Here is a 12,194-nt window from a genome sequence, read left to right on the forward strand (position 1 = left end):
GTGATCGATATATTGGCTTGGTTCTTGATTGCCCCCCGCAATACCGAGATTCCCGCACCGCACCGGATGTGGGCAGGTGGAAAGTACTTGCTGGCTCCGTACCTGCATTGCACATGGGGGGAGGTGACTGGGACCCTAACATGTAACCCTCATCTGTACGTTACCTCTGAGTCACTATTGGCAATCAGTGCGATCGAGAGTGCACTGCCCCTCAAGTGTAATCGAGGTCTCGACGCACACAAATCATTTGCCAAGAACGACACTGCTCATCACTCGCGCGCGTTCTAAAAATTGCGTATGATCTTACGCCTGATCGTCGTTCTTGGAAAGTGCCATGGTACTATAGATACTGTTACTAGCGGTATGGAAGTTTCAAAGTCAATGCTTTCTCAACTCGACTTGTTCTCTTTTTGCTTTTGCTTTTCTAGCCATTCCTTTCTCTCCTTTTCCTCTTCAGCCCCATCCTCCCAAGCCCACACATACTTCCATTCATTTCGCTTCAATGCCGTGAAGATGAACGACAGGCAACAAGTCGGACTGCCAAATCCCATGAGCCACCTTCCGTACTTGAACACGCCGAAAACTTACCTGAGATACAACAGCGCAGGTTGAGCAGCCTTGAACACATGCATAGCCGCAAACGCCATCGACAGTCCAGTCATATATCCTATCATCGTCGCTCGGAAATACGTTTCCCCGTCGGAAGCTTTCATCATCCCCTTGCGGCGGAGGTGCATGTCTAGCCGGTAGGCGAGCGCAACAAGGAGCCCAGGGACGGCCACGTCTCCGAGCCCGAGAAGCATAGTCGAACTCCCCTTTTCCGGAGGAGGAAGAATAGAGAGACTTGTCAAGATCGAGCGCGGCCAGAGGAGTTTGATCGGGATCGTGAGGGATGTGGCGACCGTGACCATGACTTTTGTTCCAAATACCCACCTGTCAATAATTTGTCAATTTGCTTTTTTCAACTAAAGTTAAAATAAGCTTACCAGATATCGTAGAGAAACAGTCCGCTGAGTAGGATGCATCCTGTTTGGAGGCTGTCGATTTTCATGGTTCCCAACGTGGTATGTGAAAAGGAGAGGGCGAGGATATCGGTCATGATGGCTGATTTGGGGTCACTAAGGAAGAACAAGAGGGAGGGAATCGCGGAGATGGGTATGAGAACAAGGGATGGGAGGCGGAATTTGAGTAGCGGTTTGTCTGCGGCCAATTAGTGAATGTCGAGAGAACAATAGAGAGGAAACCTACTATTGGAGCCAAATTTGATACGATACTGGGGCATGGTTTTATATCTTGCGGATCCAAGGACTGATTTCGTGATGCTCAATAGGCACTGAGTGGGGTTAGGATAAACCCAGATATTATGTTAATCCAAAAACTCACCGACCAGACGCAGCCAGTGCCCATTACACAGAAATAATATCCTAAGAGCTTGTTTATCCACTCCTAAGTCGGGTATCAGTGCCAGCATCGTAGTATAAACATTAGAGATTTACCTCTCCCAAGTATTTGAAAGCAAGATATAATCCACCGAGCATAATGCTACCAAGAATCGGAAAAATCAACGCTTCGGATGAGCCCAGTCGCTCAGATAACTCTTCTTCATCGTCATCGCTATCATCCTCGCCGACTCGCAGCTTGACTTTCAATGGTTTAGGCGCCTAAAGACGTGTCAATCCACGAAACAAGCGGAAAGACAAGACCGACCTTGTACGATCCCAATGACCCGGCGTATACCGACGCGCTGGCAAGCCCGACGAGACCCCCATATGTAAGCACTGAGTCGATATGTTGAAGCATAGCCGTGTTTGTCCAGACTTTCAGCCCAGTCGGAAATACGTGGAATGATGAAAGCCCTGTGAAACCCCTAAAAAGCAAGTTTTACGACACAAGCTTGGAGCATATACACAGTTAACGACTAATAAATTGGTCGTTAGCAGGTCACAAGTGGTGCCTAAAAGAAGGCGGCTCGGATCCCGGACGGAGGTTGCTTGGGTGATTTGTGTGTGGGGGAAACAAAAACGAAGTGACTGACCACGGCGCTGGGTGACAGACAGGTGACAAGCTTAGTCACCACCGGCGGCGCTTGCCCGGATTAGGCTAAAATGAGCTAGTTGGGACGAGTTGGCGATAACGAGCGATGTTCGTGCGGCAAGCAAGACATGGGCTTATCGTTCAAGTATTTCAGACATAGCTTATCAAAGGGAAGATCGGTGCCGCCTTGGAGCATGAGGAGGGGTGGCAATCTTCTGCTAGTGAGCTACCACAGACAATGGAGTGGAGCAACGGAGCCCGAATGGGATGTGAAGCGAGGAAATTTGAACGAAAGAACCCCCTGAAGGTAGATTGATAGGGGCTCTGGGCAGGTCACGAGCGCCAAAGTGAGGTGAATGCGTACAGTGGAGATCAGCCGAAGGACATAGGGGCAAGGATGCAATTAAGCATCGGGTGGTGAATTTGCGTAAAAGAGACGGTAAATCGAGCCAGATTAGCATTAGCGTTTGGATTTTGCCGGAAGAGCCGGACGTGGAAGCGGGGGAAGGACATGAGGCCGCCGCGTGTTTTTGGTAACAAGTCACGTCACGGGACCCTTAGGAGTACTTTTGAGCAGATTCGAGGCGCAGAGAGACTAGGTCAAGCCGGCCACGACCATGTCTCCCACTCTGGCCATGGCTCCGTCGCCAGAAGTGCTCTTCCAGCTACGAGCGGCAGAGTCAGCCACCCTATTGGTTCTTCTCTTGGGCGCTCCGTTGCTCAAAGGACCCACCCCACCGCACGCGACGACCAACGGAGTCTCCGAGATAACGACTGTTGTACGAGCCGTCAAGACCCCCCGACGCCAATTAGTAGTATTCCTCCTTAGCTTGGCCGCACTTACTGCCTTCCTCGATGGCTCAGTAACTGTCGGCCTGGCCGTCATCAAACATGTATTCGAAACCAACCTGCCCCCTTGGAAAGGCACCGAATTTCACTCTGTGGCTCTGCTCGTAGCCTTTGCCGGGTTTGCTATCATTGGCGCTTTCAAGGAGGCGCGAGGCGCTCCGATCTGGCAATCCAAACTTCTCAAGCTGTTTGTTTTCGCCGCGCTTGCATTTGATGTTGCTCTTGCAATTCTCATCCCACTTGTCGTACCCATCTGGCACAGTAAGCAATCCACGGGAAAATTTTCCAATATGTATTTACACCCCCTTGTATTACAGTGTACCCGGACCCGAACCCGCATGTTCCCAACGGTTCGATCGACGTACCTGTTGGAGTTACTCCTGCAGTTCATTTCGGCCTGACCGTGTTCCGCGTGCTCGTTTTGACCGTCCTTTTCCCTACTCTCTTCTTCCCCCGCACCGTTTATGAACCCGTCGAGCACAGCGCACCCGTCCCTCAAAACGGCGAAACTTCTTTGCTTATCCCAGCTGCGGCGGCTGCCTCTGCGGAAACTTCCGCCGGACTCGCAGCGCCCAAAGCCAAGTACGGCACATTCAACGCCACACCTTCAACAGCTCCACCCAGTCGCGCACACACCCCTGCTCCAAGTATCGGTGGCCCTTCTAGCTCCGCAGATGCACGTCCTTCGCGAACTGAGCTCACTTGGTCTGAAATTGGTGGCCGTCTCAAACGATTGGCTCCTTACCTCTGGCCTCACAAGAGCATTGCCTTGCAACTTTTGGCTGTTATTTGCCTGCTTATTGTTACTGCTGGTCGTGTTATCAATGCCGCAATTCCGTTCAAACTTAGCGAGGTTGTCGAAGCTCTTACTCACAAGGGTGGTCGTCATACGGTCTGGTCCCCACTCTTGTGGTATGTCGGCCTCAGGTTCCTTGCTGGTTCTGGCGGATTGGGTGCACTTCGTGATGTGAGTAAATTTGAGTCATCTGCGGAGCCCCGTCTAACTTTGATCTCGACAGCTTCTATGGGCACCCGTCATGCAATTCTCGGACCGGTCCATGTCCCAGCTTGCTTTCGACCATTTGCTCAATCTCTCGCTCGCATGGCACACTCGTCGCAAGACTGGCGAAGTGCTCAGGATCCTCGATCGCGGCGCAGCAATCAACCACATCTTTGAACTCTTGGTGTTCAATGTTCTCCCTACCATCGCCGATATCGCCATTGCTATTTGGATCTTCTTCTATTTCTTTGGACCCGCTTTGAGTATCGTCATTGCTGCTATCATGGTTGTCTACGGTAAACTCTTATTTCCTCCTATTTGACTGAGAATTTGTTTATTGATGAAATTCAACAGTTGGAGTCAGTGTCCTTCTGACCTCATGGAGGACTAGGCTGCGCAGGGAGATGGTTGATGCTGATGTGGTAAGTCCTAGGCCTGCGTATCTGTATCGGATCTCGGCTCACATATCCGTAGGCTACTCGCGGCATTCATACCGACTCGCTCCTAAACTACGAGACTGTCAAGTACTTTGGTGGAGAGGAACATGAGGGCGAGCGCTATCGTGAGGCCATCACTCGGTACCAGAAGTTCGAGATTCGTGTAATGGGTGAGCGTTATTCCTGCTATATCCTGTTGAGGAAGTTCGAAGCACTGACTCCGGCTCCGATAGGCTCCTTGAGTCTCATGAACCTTACTCAGAATCTCTTGCTCGTATGTGTCCTCGTTTGCCCCTATCTTACTACGCATTGCTGACATTTCTCTGGCAGAGTGCTGGTCTTCTGATCGGCTCGTTGCTTGTCGTTCTCGATACTACCCATCCCCAAGAAGACATTGTGAAGCGGTATATTGTCTTTATTACGTATCTTGCCCAGGTAGGCCACTCGTCCAGATGAACCCATTTTAGGTTTTGACTGTTCTTTAGCTCTATGGTCCCTTGAACAGCCTCGCGTATATCTACCGCTCGATCAACCAGAATCTTATTGACACTGAGCGTCTTTTGGATCTCCTCGATGAGCCGTCTGAGGTGCAAGACAAGCCTGATGCAAAGGAGCTCATTGTGACCGATGGTGTTATCGAATTTGGCAAGTGTCACACTTTTAATCACATGCAAATTACATTTGAATAACGATGGTGATGAAACTAGACAACGTCACCTTCTCATATGACGGTCGCACAACCGCACTCAACGGCGTTTCTTTCACGGTTCAGAAGGGCGGCTCCATCGCACTCGTTGGCGAATCTGGCTCAGGCAAGAGCACAATTTTGAGACTGCTGTACCGCTTCTACGACCTTGCCCCCGGTGATGGCGCGATTCGCATTGATGGTCAAGATATCCGTGATGTCACTCAGGTGGGCAAACATGTTGGCGAACTTTAACTGACAACTTGCTGATTGGGTTACTCTTAATTAAAAGGCAAGCTTGCGTAAGGCGATCGGCGTCGTTCCCCAAGATAGCGTGTTGTTCAACAATACCATCGCGTACAACATTGGATACGGGAAGTTTGGTGCGACTACCGAGGAGATTGAGAATGCTGCTCGGGCAGCTCAGGTTCACGATCGCATTACTTCGTTCCCCGATGGCTATGAGACTGTCGTTGGTGAACGCGGTGTTCGTCTCAGTGGTGGCGAGAAGCAGCGCGTATCGATTGCTCGCACGCTCCTGAAGGCTCCGAAGATTATCTTGCTCGATGAGGCTACTTCGTAAGTTTTGATGCCCATTTCTAATTGCTCGAGCTTGACATTGTTTTGGCAGAGCATTAGACACTACTACCGAACGCGATATTCAAAAGGCACTCCAGAACTTGACTGATGGACGTTCTACTGTATCGATTGCGCATCGTCTGTCTACCATTTCCAACTCCGACTTGTGAGCACACCAACTTGAGTTTCAATCGACCAAGTACTGACTACCGCACAGGATCCTCGTGTTCCACCAGGGAGAAATTGTCGAGTTCGGAACTCACCGTGAATTGGTTGAACGCGATGGTCGTTTTGCCGCGATGTGGGCTGATCAAATCTCTTCTGTCGACGACACCCGTTCGATTCACGATAATGTCAAGCACGATAACGAGTCTGAAGTTCCCGGATACGCAGTTGACGCTCCTTCGCATTCGAACCAAGAAGCACACATCCTTCCTGTCCACCCGATCGATAGCCCCGGCAACTTGAGCGCCATCCAAACAGATGCCGGTCCCGTTGCGCTCGAGCTTGGCCCACAGATTGTCCCCGTTGAACAACTTGTCGCTGCTGCAGTTACGTCTGAGCACCCCGAACCCATCAAGCCTGAGGAACAGGAGGCTGGGGAGACTTCGTTCCGAGAAGTTCACCCTGATGTTTCGTTTGCCGCTGTCGCGTCTGGCGATGTTCCTGCTCCCAAGGACGAGACTCATGTCGATGATGCTCCCCAACCCGCTGCCGAAGAGTTTGCCCCTGCTGCCTTCCCTAGCACTGAAGAGCCTTCTTCGATTCCTCCTCCGGCTCCGATCGTGTTCCCCAAGGGCGATGACGAATCTTCTATCGCTGGCTCTTCTCGTCCCCCGCTCCGTGAGAATCCTTCTGGTTCTGGCTCTCCTGGCATTTCGTTTGCTCCTGGCACTGAAGGTGAACGCATCAAACATGCTGCTCAACGCTTCCGCAAGATCTCGCAAGGTGCCGCAGCCAAGAGCACTGCAGGATTCGCTCAACTCGCTCGTCGCATCTCCCGCGGTACTCCTGGCCGTCAAGCTAGCATGAGCATCCATCCCGATGCAGGTACCGAGGACGTTCGTGCTTCGGAAGACCTTCCAAGACCTTCCGACGATGTCGCTGCTACTCCTGCCGCCGAATCCCCTGCTTCTACTCCTGCTCCTGTAGCCTTCCCAGGTTCCGAGACTCCTGTTGCTTCCCCATCTCCAGCTGTTGTCTCCCCCGCTCCCGAGACTGAAGGTGACGCTTCCCCTGCTCTTGAGGCTCCCTCTACTCCTGGAACTCCTGGTATCAGCTTCGCTGCGGGTACTGAGGGCGATCGCACTGAGGGAGGTGACCGCATCAAGCATGCTGCCCAACGATTCCGCAAGATTTCTCAGGGTGCAGCCGTTAAGAGCACTGCAGGATTTGCCAACCTCGCGCGCCGGATGACTCTCAACCCCAACCGACAGCCCAGCTCTGGTTCCATTCCGGGTGTAGCTTCTCCCCCTGCCACCCCTGGTCACTTGCACCGTGAAGGAAGCGGAAGCGTCAGGCAGTCGCTCGATGCTGGTGAAGCCAGCAGCGTTGCCGACAGCGACAAGAAGAAGAAGAAGGATAAGAAGGATAGGCGCAAGAGCACCGCGGCCGACTAATCGAGTTGATGATTTAATGAGGATTCGGTTTCTTGCTTTGTGACATAATGACTCCCATATTCCACGGTTTTCTTTGTTTATCCTTTTGCTCAATCGTGTTTGAATACCCACTGACTGGAAGACTGGAATTTACCACCCATCTAACGTTGAGAATTGTACTTCCCTTTCCCCCGACTCCTACTCGTGATTTCTCTTCTTTGTCTTTTCCTTTTGTGTCTTAACCTACCTTCAAAGTGGTGAAGGATCAATGTGATGATATATAGTTTTGAAATTCTCTTCTAGTGACTGAGAGTGAGGAAGCTTGAGATATGTTTAAAACACTGTGGGACTGATGGACTCGAGCGCTCATGGGATCCCACTTACACTCTCGTACCCATAAATGGATATGATTACGTGTAGATCACATGTACTGTGCCGGAGATTACAGTGTAGTTACAACAGACAAATGAGAATAACGTGACAATGCGAATCATCGTTTGGTTGTAAAGCTCGCCACGAGATCGTCAATTACTCCATACCATTACTCGCCTTTTCAGGACTTTTGGCAATTGTGCTTGCTACATTTCAGTCCATTCATATCATCAGTGAGTACCGAAACGCTTTTAGTGTCTGATCAACTGTGAAAAGGCAATTGTCGACATTTCCTAGACCGTTAATAACAGGGAATTCTACAAGTGTCAGTGCACCAGGTGCCGGATTACGATTACAGGCTACCAGGAAGTTAGCTATCAAAGTCTTCGGTACCATCGAAAAAGAGACGAAAAAGAAGGTATGCAGCGATTAAATGATGCTCCATCTACGGACAAAAATGATAGAACCCCCACCCGAAGAACTTCGTTAATCTTGCGTCCGGAGCTGTGTGTTGGTACCGACATCTGCTCTTACTCGGTCCTTATTTTTCGACTTTGATGAATGCGGTACATTGTGTCTCGCTGCGCAAGGCACACTGGCCACGGAAATTTGAGGATGGTCAAAATGCTATATACTCTCTTTGGAAATTGGCTTTTCTATTGGTGCTCTAAATTTGATTTGAATGAAATTCCTTTGCACCCCGGTCTGAAGAAGCAACACAAGCAACAAGGATGAACTACCGTTTCTACTCATACGGGTATGTATTGGGTGATAGATAGTCTGTCCCGGCGGCCGGCCACATGGTCAGAAGCTCCAAACCTACGTTGATCAACCCGGCAGGGTGCAAAAAGAAGACAAACATCAGCGCGAAGCGCGCGTTTCGGCCTCGAATAGTATCCACTGTAGAGTTCAGATAGGCATTACTACATAGCCTTCATCCTCTTAATTGCTGCGGGTACACTAGGTCGTATATAAATCCTCCGTTGCAACGCAAAGTCGAATAACTTACTCTACCGCCCAGTTCGTTATCCACCCAACTAAATCGTTATCGTTATGGACATGTTACCGACTACTCCCGTCTCCGCTGCGATTTCAGCGACCGCTCTCTGGGTTCTCGTCCGCTGCTTACAAATGTTATACAAGGCCATAAATACGGAGCTCATCAATATATTATATTCTCAGAAGAGTATGTAGAGCTACCATTCAAGTTCTGATTTTTTTCTGATCCGCATACATTAGAACAAAGTGGAAAGGGATACTTCCAGGCAAAACCAATGTACCAGGAGTCGTCTATGGGAATAATCGAGTTTTTAATGCGAAATATAGCGGTACGTTTCATGTCTTCTACCATGAAATTCGAGCTAACATCAAGGAAAAACCTAGAATTTTTGCGCGCAGGAAAGGATGCATATATGCAAGTGGCAGTGGATAACTCGCGACCTAATATTTATATCGCTGATCCTCAAGCTATCAAGGTACGAACGCGACCATAATCCTCTGGCTATTTCTGACTGAACAGTAAATGCGCAGAGTATTACGATGCAGAAGCAGCGCTTTACAAAAGACCTTGAGAAGGTTGGGGAGGTAGTCGGAATGTATGGGCACAACCTGGCGTCCGTTGAAGGGGACGATTGGAAGAGGCACCGCAGGGAAACTCAGCGCGCCTTCAACGAGGTGAGAATTTTTGCCTCCAGAAATGAAAAGGTCACTAACCAAGTCTTCACTTTACAGAAAAACATTCGCATGGTCTGGTCAGAGACTGAGGGAGTTATGAATAGCTTATTCGAAGTTTGGGACAAACTCAACACTACCGAAGTTCGCATCAGTGATGTGCCTGACATGACGGAAATGGTCAGTTCAATTCCCCGTAACTTGAGATATTTATCTTACAGTCGTCAAAAGTTGGCCCTGCTGGTAATTTCAGCGGCTGGATTTGGTCGTCGTGTGAATTGGGATCCAGCTGATGATAAGACTCCCGAAGGACGGAAAATGTCGTTCTCTACCGCACTCCGTACAGTTTCAGGGAATCTCATTACCAGGTAAACTGTCTTTTAACTCCTATCACCTTGGTATTCGTTCTAACTAGCCTGTAAACGTAGGTTGCTTATCCCTAATTGGGCTAAGGATCTTACGAAGACAACTAGAACTATCACAACTGCGTTTTCCGAGTTTGGTAATTATCTCAGTGAAATGACTGCGGCCCGTCGCATAGGAAAAGAAATTGACGGCAGTGAGCTGCAAGAAGCTCCTCACGCACAAGTTGCGTCTGATAGCTTGTTCAACATACTCCTCTCAGCAAGCGATGCAGATTCTGGAAAAGGTCAAAAGCTGAGCGACCGGGATGTTGCCGGTGAGTATATACTAGTTTATTGTGACTTATCATAGTTTTAATCAGTATATCATAGGCAATGCGTTCCTTTTCCTCTTTGCTGGCCATGAGACTACTGCGCATACATTGTCGTTTTGTCTTGGACTCTTAGCTCTATACCCTGAGGTCCAGCAAGAAGTGTACGAACAAATAAAGCAAGTCATAGGAACTCGTGATAAACTCGTGAGCCACACGGTTGCTAATCTGAGCGTCACTCACACTCGACCCAGGAATACTCCGACATGAACGACATCAACCTTGTAGAATGTGTACTTTGGGAAGCGTTGCGCTTGTACCCAGTCGTATGTACCTCATCCAAACTCAATTGACGAACCAAACTAAAGGAGGTAATTAGGTGACACAAGCACCTAAAATTGCTACAGAGGACTCTGTTATAAGTATTGCTCGTAATGGTCCCGGAGCGACCGAAAACACGCGTGAAGATTTCTTTATTCCCAAAGGCGCGAATATTTGGCTCTCCTTTACTGCTGTTCACTACAATCGTAGGTTTTATTTCATCTTCCATCCGCGCCTTAAGCTCATTCTGGATATAGCTACACACTGGTCTGAGCCCGAGAAATTTCGTCCAAAGAGATTCCTAGAGCCTTACAACAAGGATGCTTTCCTTGCGTTCTCAATCGGTCCCCGCTCCTGTCTTGGACGCAAGTGAGTACTTCGTCTTTCGACATACCTAAAGAATATATTTTACCAGCAATTTCCTGGAACACTTGCAGGTTTGCAGAGACTGAGTCCATCGTTGCGCTGGCTATGTTACTCGCGAGGTACGAGGTCGGTATTGATGACGAGAGATTTCCCAATATTCCCGGAGAGAGCAAATTGGTGGGGCTTCCTCTTTCTTGCGGGTTGACTAATTATACTTACCAATAACTTGACCTAGGAACGTGAGGCTCGTCTTCTTGATCCTATCCAAACTATCACTCTGGTTCCAGCCAGACTCCCTCTAGTTTTTAAACGCCGCCTTTAAGTGACTCATCACCACCATAACCCCCCGCCTGTGCGGCCTAACCTTTTTCCAAGAATTACTCTCTATGCTCGCGGACATCTCATTTTCCCCACGAAATTATATCTTTCATTCAACACATGCGTCTTCATTAATTGTATATCAGCGACTATGTTATTCGGGTTAGTTTATACTCATTTCGTACTAATGGTCCACATATTCACAAGTTAGCTTTGCTTGGGCGGAGTTTCTTCCGAGGCAAATTGACGGCAATACCCAATTAGATACAAGGCATTTGATCATGTGCATTCCAAGTATAGTGAATATCAGGTATTCTTATCAGTTATAACAGAGGTGTGACGCATGTAGGACTGCTCAGCCCCTGCTTGCACAATTGTAGAGTCCACGACCCGTTTATCCTCCGGTTACCTTTGAATCCTTGCAGGCCCCAAAAAATTACCTACGAGACATAAGTATTTTTGTCATGCTTTGGTGTTTAAAATAATCTCTGTGTGGCTACCTCAACGCCGATAAATGCACAAAAACATTTTTATGAATTGTAATTTTGGTTGTAGGGAGAATTCGTAGGCAATAGTGGTTTTTCGTGGTGCTGGCAGCGAGTGTTGCATATAGCAAATTGTGGTTGGGCCCGGCCTGGATAATTACAAACCTGCAGCGTGCCGGAAGGGCGATGTCGGCACGTTGCGGCGAACATATGCCAAGAACTCATTGCAGATATCCCAATGGGGCCCGGTTTTGCAATAGGAAGTAACATTTTATTTGCAAAATACATGGTGTCAAGTCCCATAGACAATGTCCGGGGCCCATTGCGCGTTACGCGTAGCATCTCAGAATACGAAACCACTCCTATATGCGCGGGATTATGCAGTATAGTACATGTAATAACTGAGTCCCCAAGCACAGCTAAGGCGATTGTGGACGAAGATTTGGTGTTCGTAACCAAGGTCCTACTCATTGGCATTACGTTCTCCTCGTATATATATACTCTGAATATGTGCACAACACTCACCAAGCTATCCAAGAGACTACCATATCTTCATTTCCTACCTACCTTATCAGGCTATCCATATTGTTTCCCACTTCTTATCCTAGTACTTCAATTCTGGCATGACAAACACTTGTGAGGCCAGCGCCACAGTTGGGCAGGTGAGAGAGTCGCTATGACTGGTAATCGAGCGCCTTACACGTTGGTAGGGGAATCCTTGGTACACTAGACGACCTGGTTGGATCACTTCGGGAATATTTGTCATAATCGTGAGTTTCTCTCGTTGTATGGTGCAGAATAGATTC

General features: G+C 48.9%; 3 protein-coding genes across 3 annotated transcripts; 2 read left to right on the forward strand and 1 right to left on the reverse strand.

The window, feature by feature from the left end:
* Nucleotides 1-389: 389 nt before the first annotated feature.
* Nucleotides 390-1,800, reverse strand: RhiXN_07037 (signal peptide peptidase domain-containing protein; the record flags this gene model as incomplete). Its single annotated transcript, XM_043326853.1, has 7 exons — nt 390-537; nt 589-933; nt 987-1,200; nt 1,249-1,333; nt 1,384-1,446; nt 1,497-1,661; nt 1,708-1,800. 7 exons carry the CDS (start codon nt 1,798-1,800, stop codon nt 390-392), a joined length of 1,113 nt encoding a protein of 370 aa, XP_043185325.1.
* An 851-nt stretch (nt 1,801-2,651) lies between these two features.
* On the forward strand, nt 2,652-7,203 carry RhiXN_07038 (ABC transporter; the record flags this gene model as incomplete). Its single annotated transcript, XM_043326854.1, has 12 exons — nt 2,652-3,144; nt 3,201-3,850; nt 3,903-4,179; nt 4,238-4,305; nt 4,358-4,490; nt 4,554-4,594; nt 4,651-4,755; nt 4,806-4,971; nt 5,028-5,233; nt 5,298-5,584; nt 5,637-5,750; nt 5,802-7,203. The coding sequence occupies 12 exons, from the start codon at nt 2,652-2,654 to the stop codon at nt 7,201-7,203; spliced, it is 3,942 nt and encodes a 1,313-aa protein (XP_043185326.1).
* Nucleotides 7,204-8,613: 1,410 nt separating this feature from the next.
* On the forward strand, nt 8,614-10,907 carry RhiXN_07039 (cytochrome P450 family protein; the record flags this gene model as incomplete). The annotated part of the gene is made up of 12 exons (XM_043326855.1): nt 8,614-8,740; nt 8,794-9,029; nt 9,085-9,228; nt 9,286-9,405; nt 9,457-9,593; nt 9,654-9,904; nt 9,960-10,105; nt 10,153-10,224; nt 10,278-10,425; nt 10,477-10,588; nt 10,657-10,762; nt 10,821-10,907. 12 exons carry the CDS (start codon nt 8,614-8,616, stop codon nt 10,905-10,907), a joined length of 1,686 nt encoding a protein of 561 aa, XP_043185327.1.
* Between the last annotated feature and the right edge of the window lie 1,287 nt (nt 10,908-12,194).

The sequence above is a fragment of the Rhizoctonia solani genome, chromosome 13, assembly GCF_016906535.1.
Source record: "Rhizoctonia solani chromosome 13, complete sequence".
Lineage (NCBI taxonomy): Eukaryota > Fungi > Basidiomycota > Agaricomycetes > Cantharellales > Ceratobasidiaceae > Rhizoctonia > Rhizoctonia solani.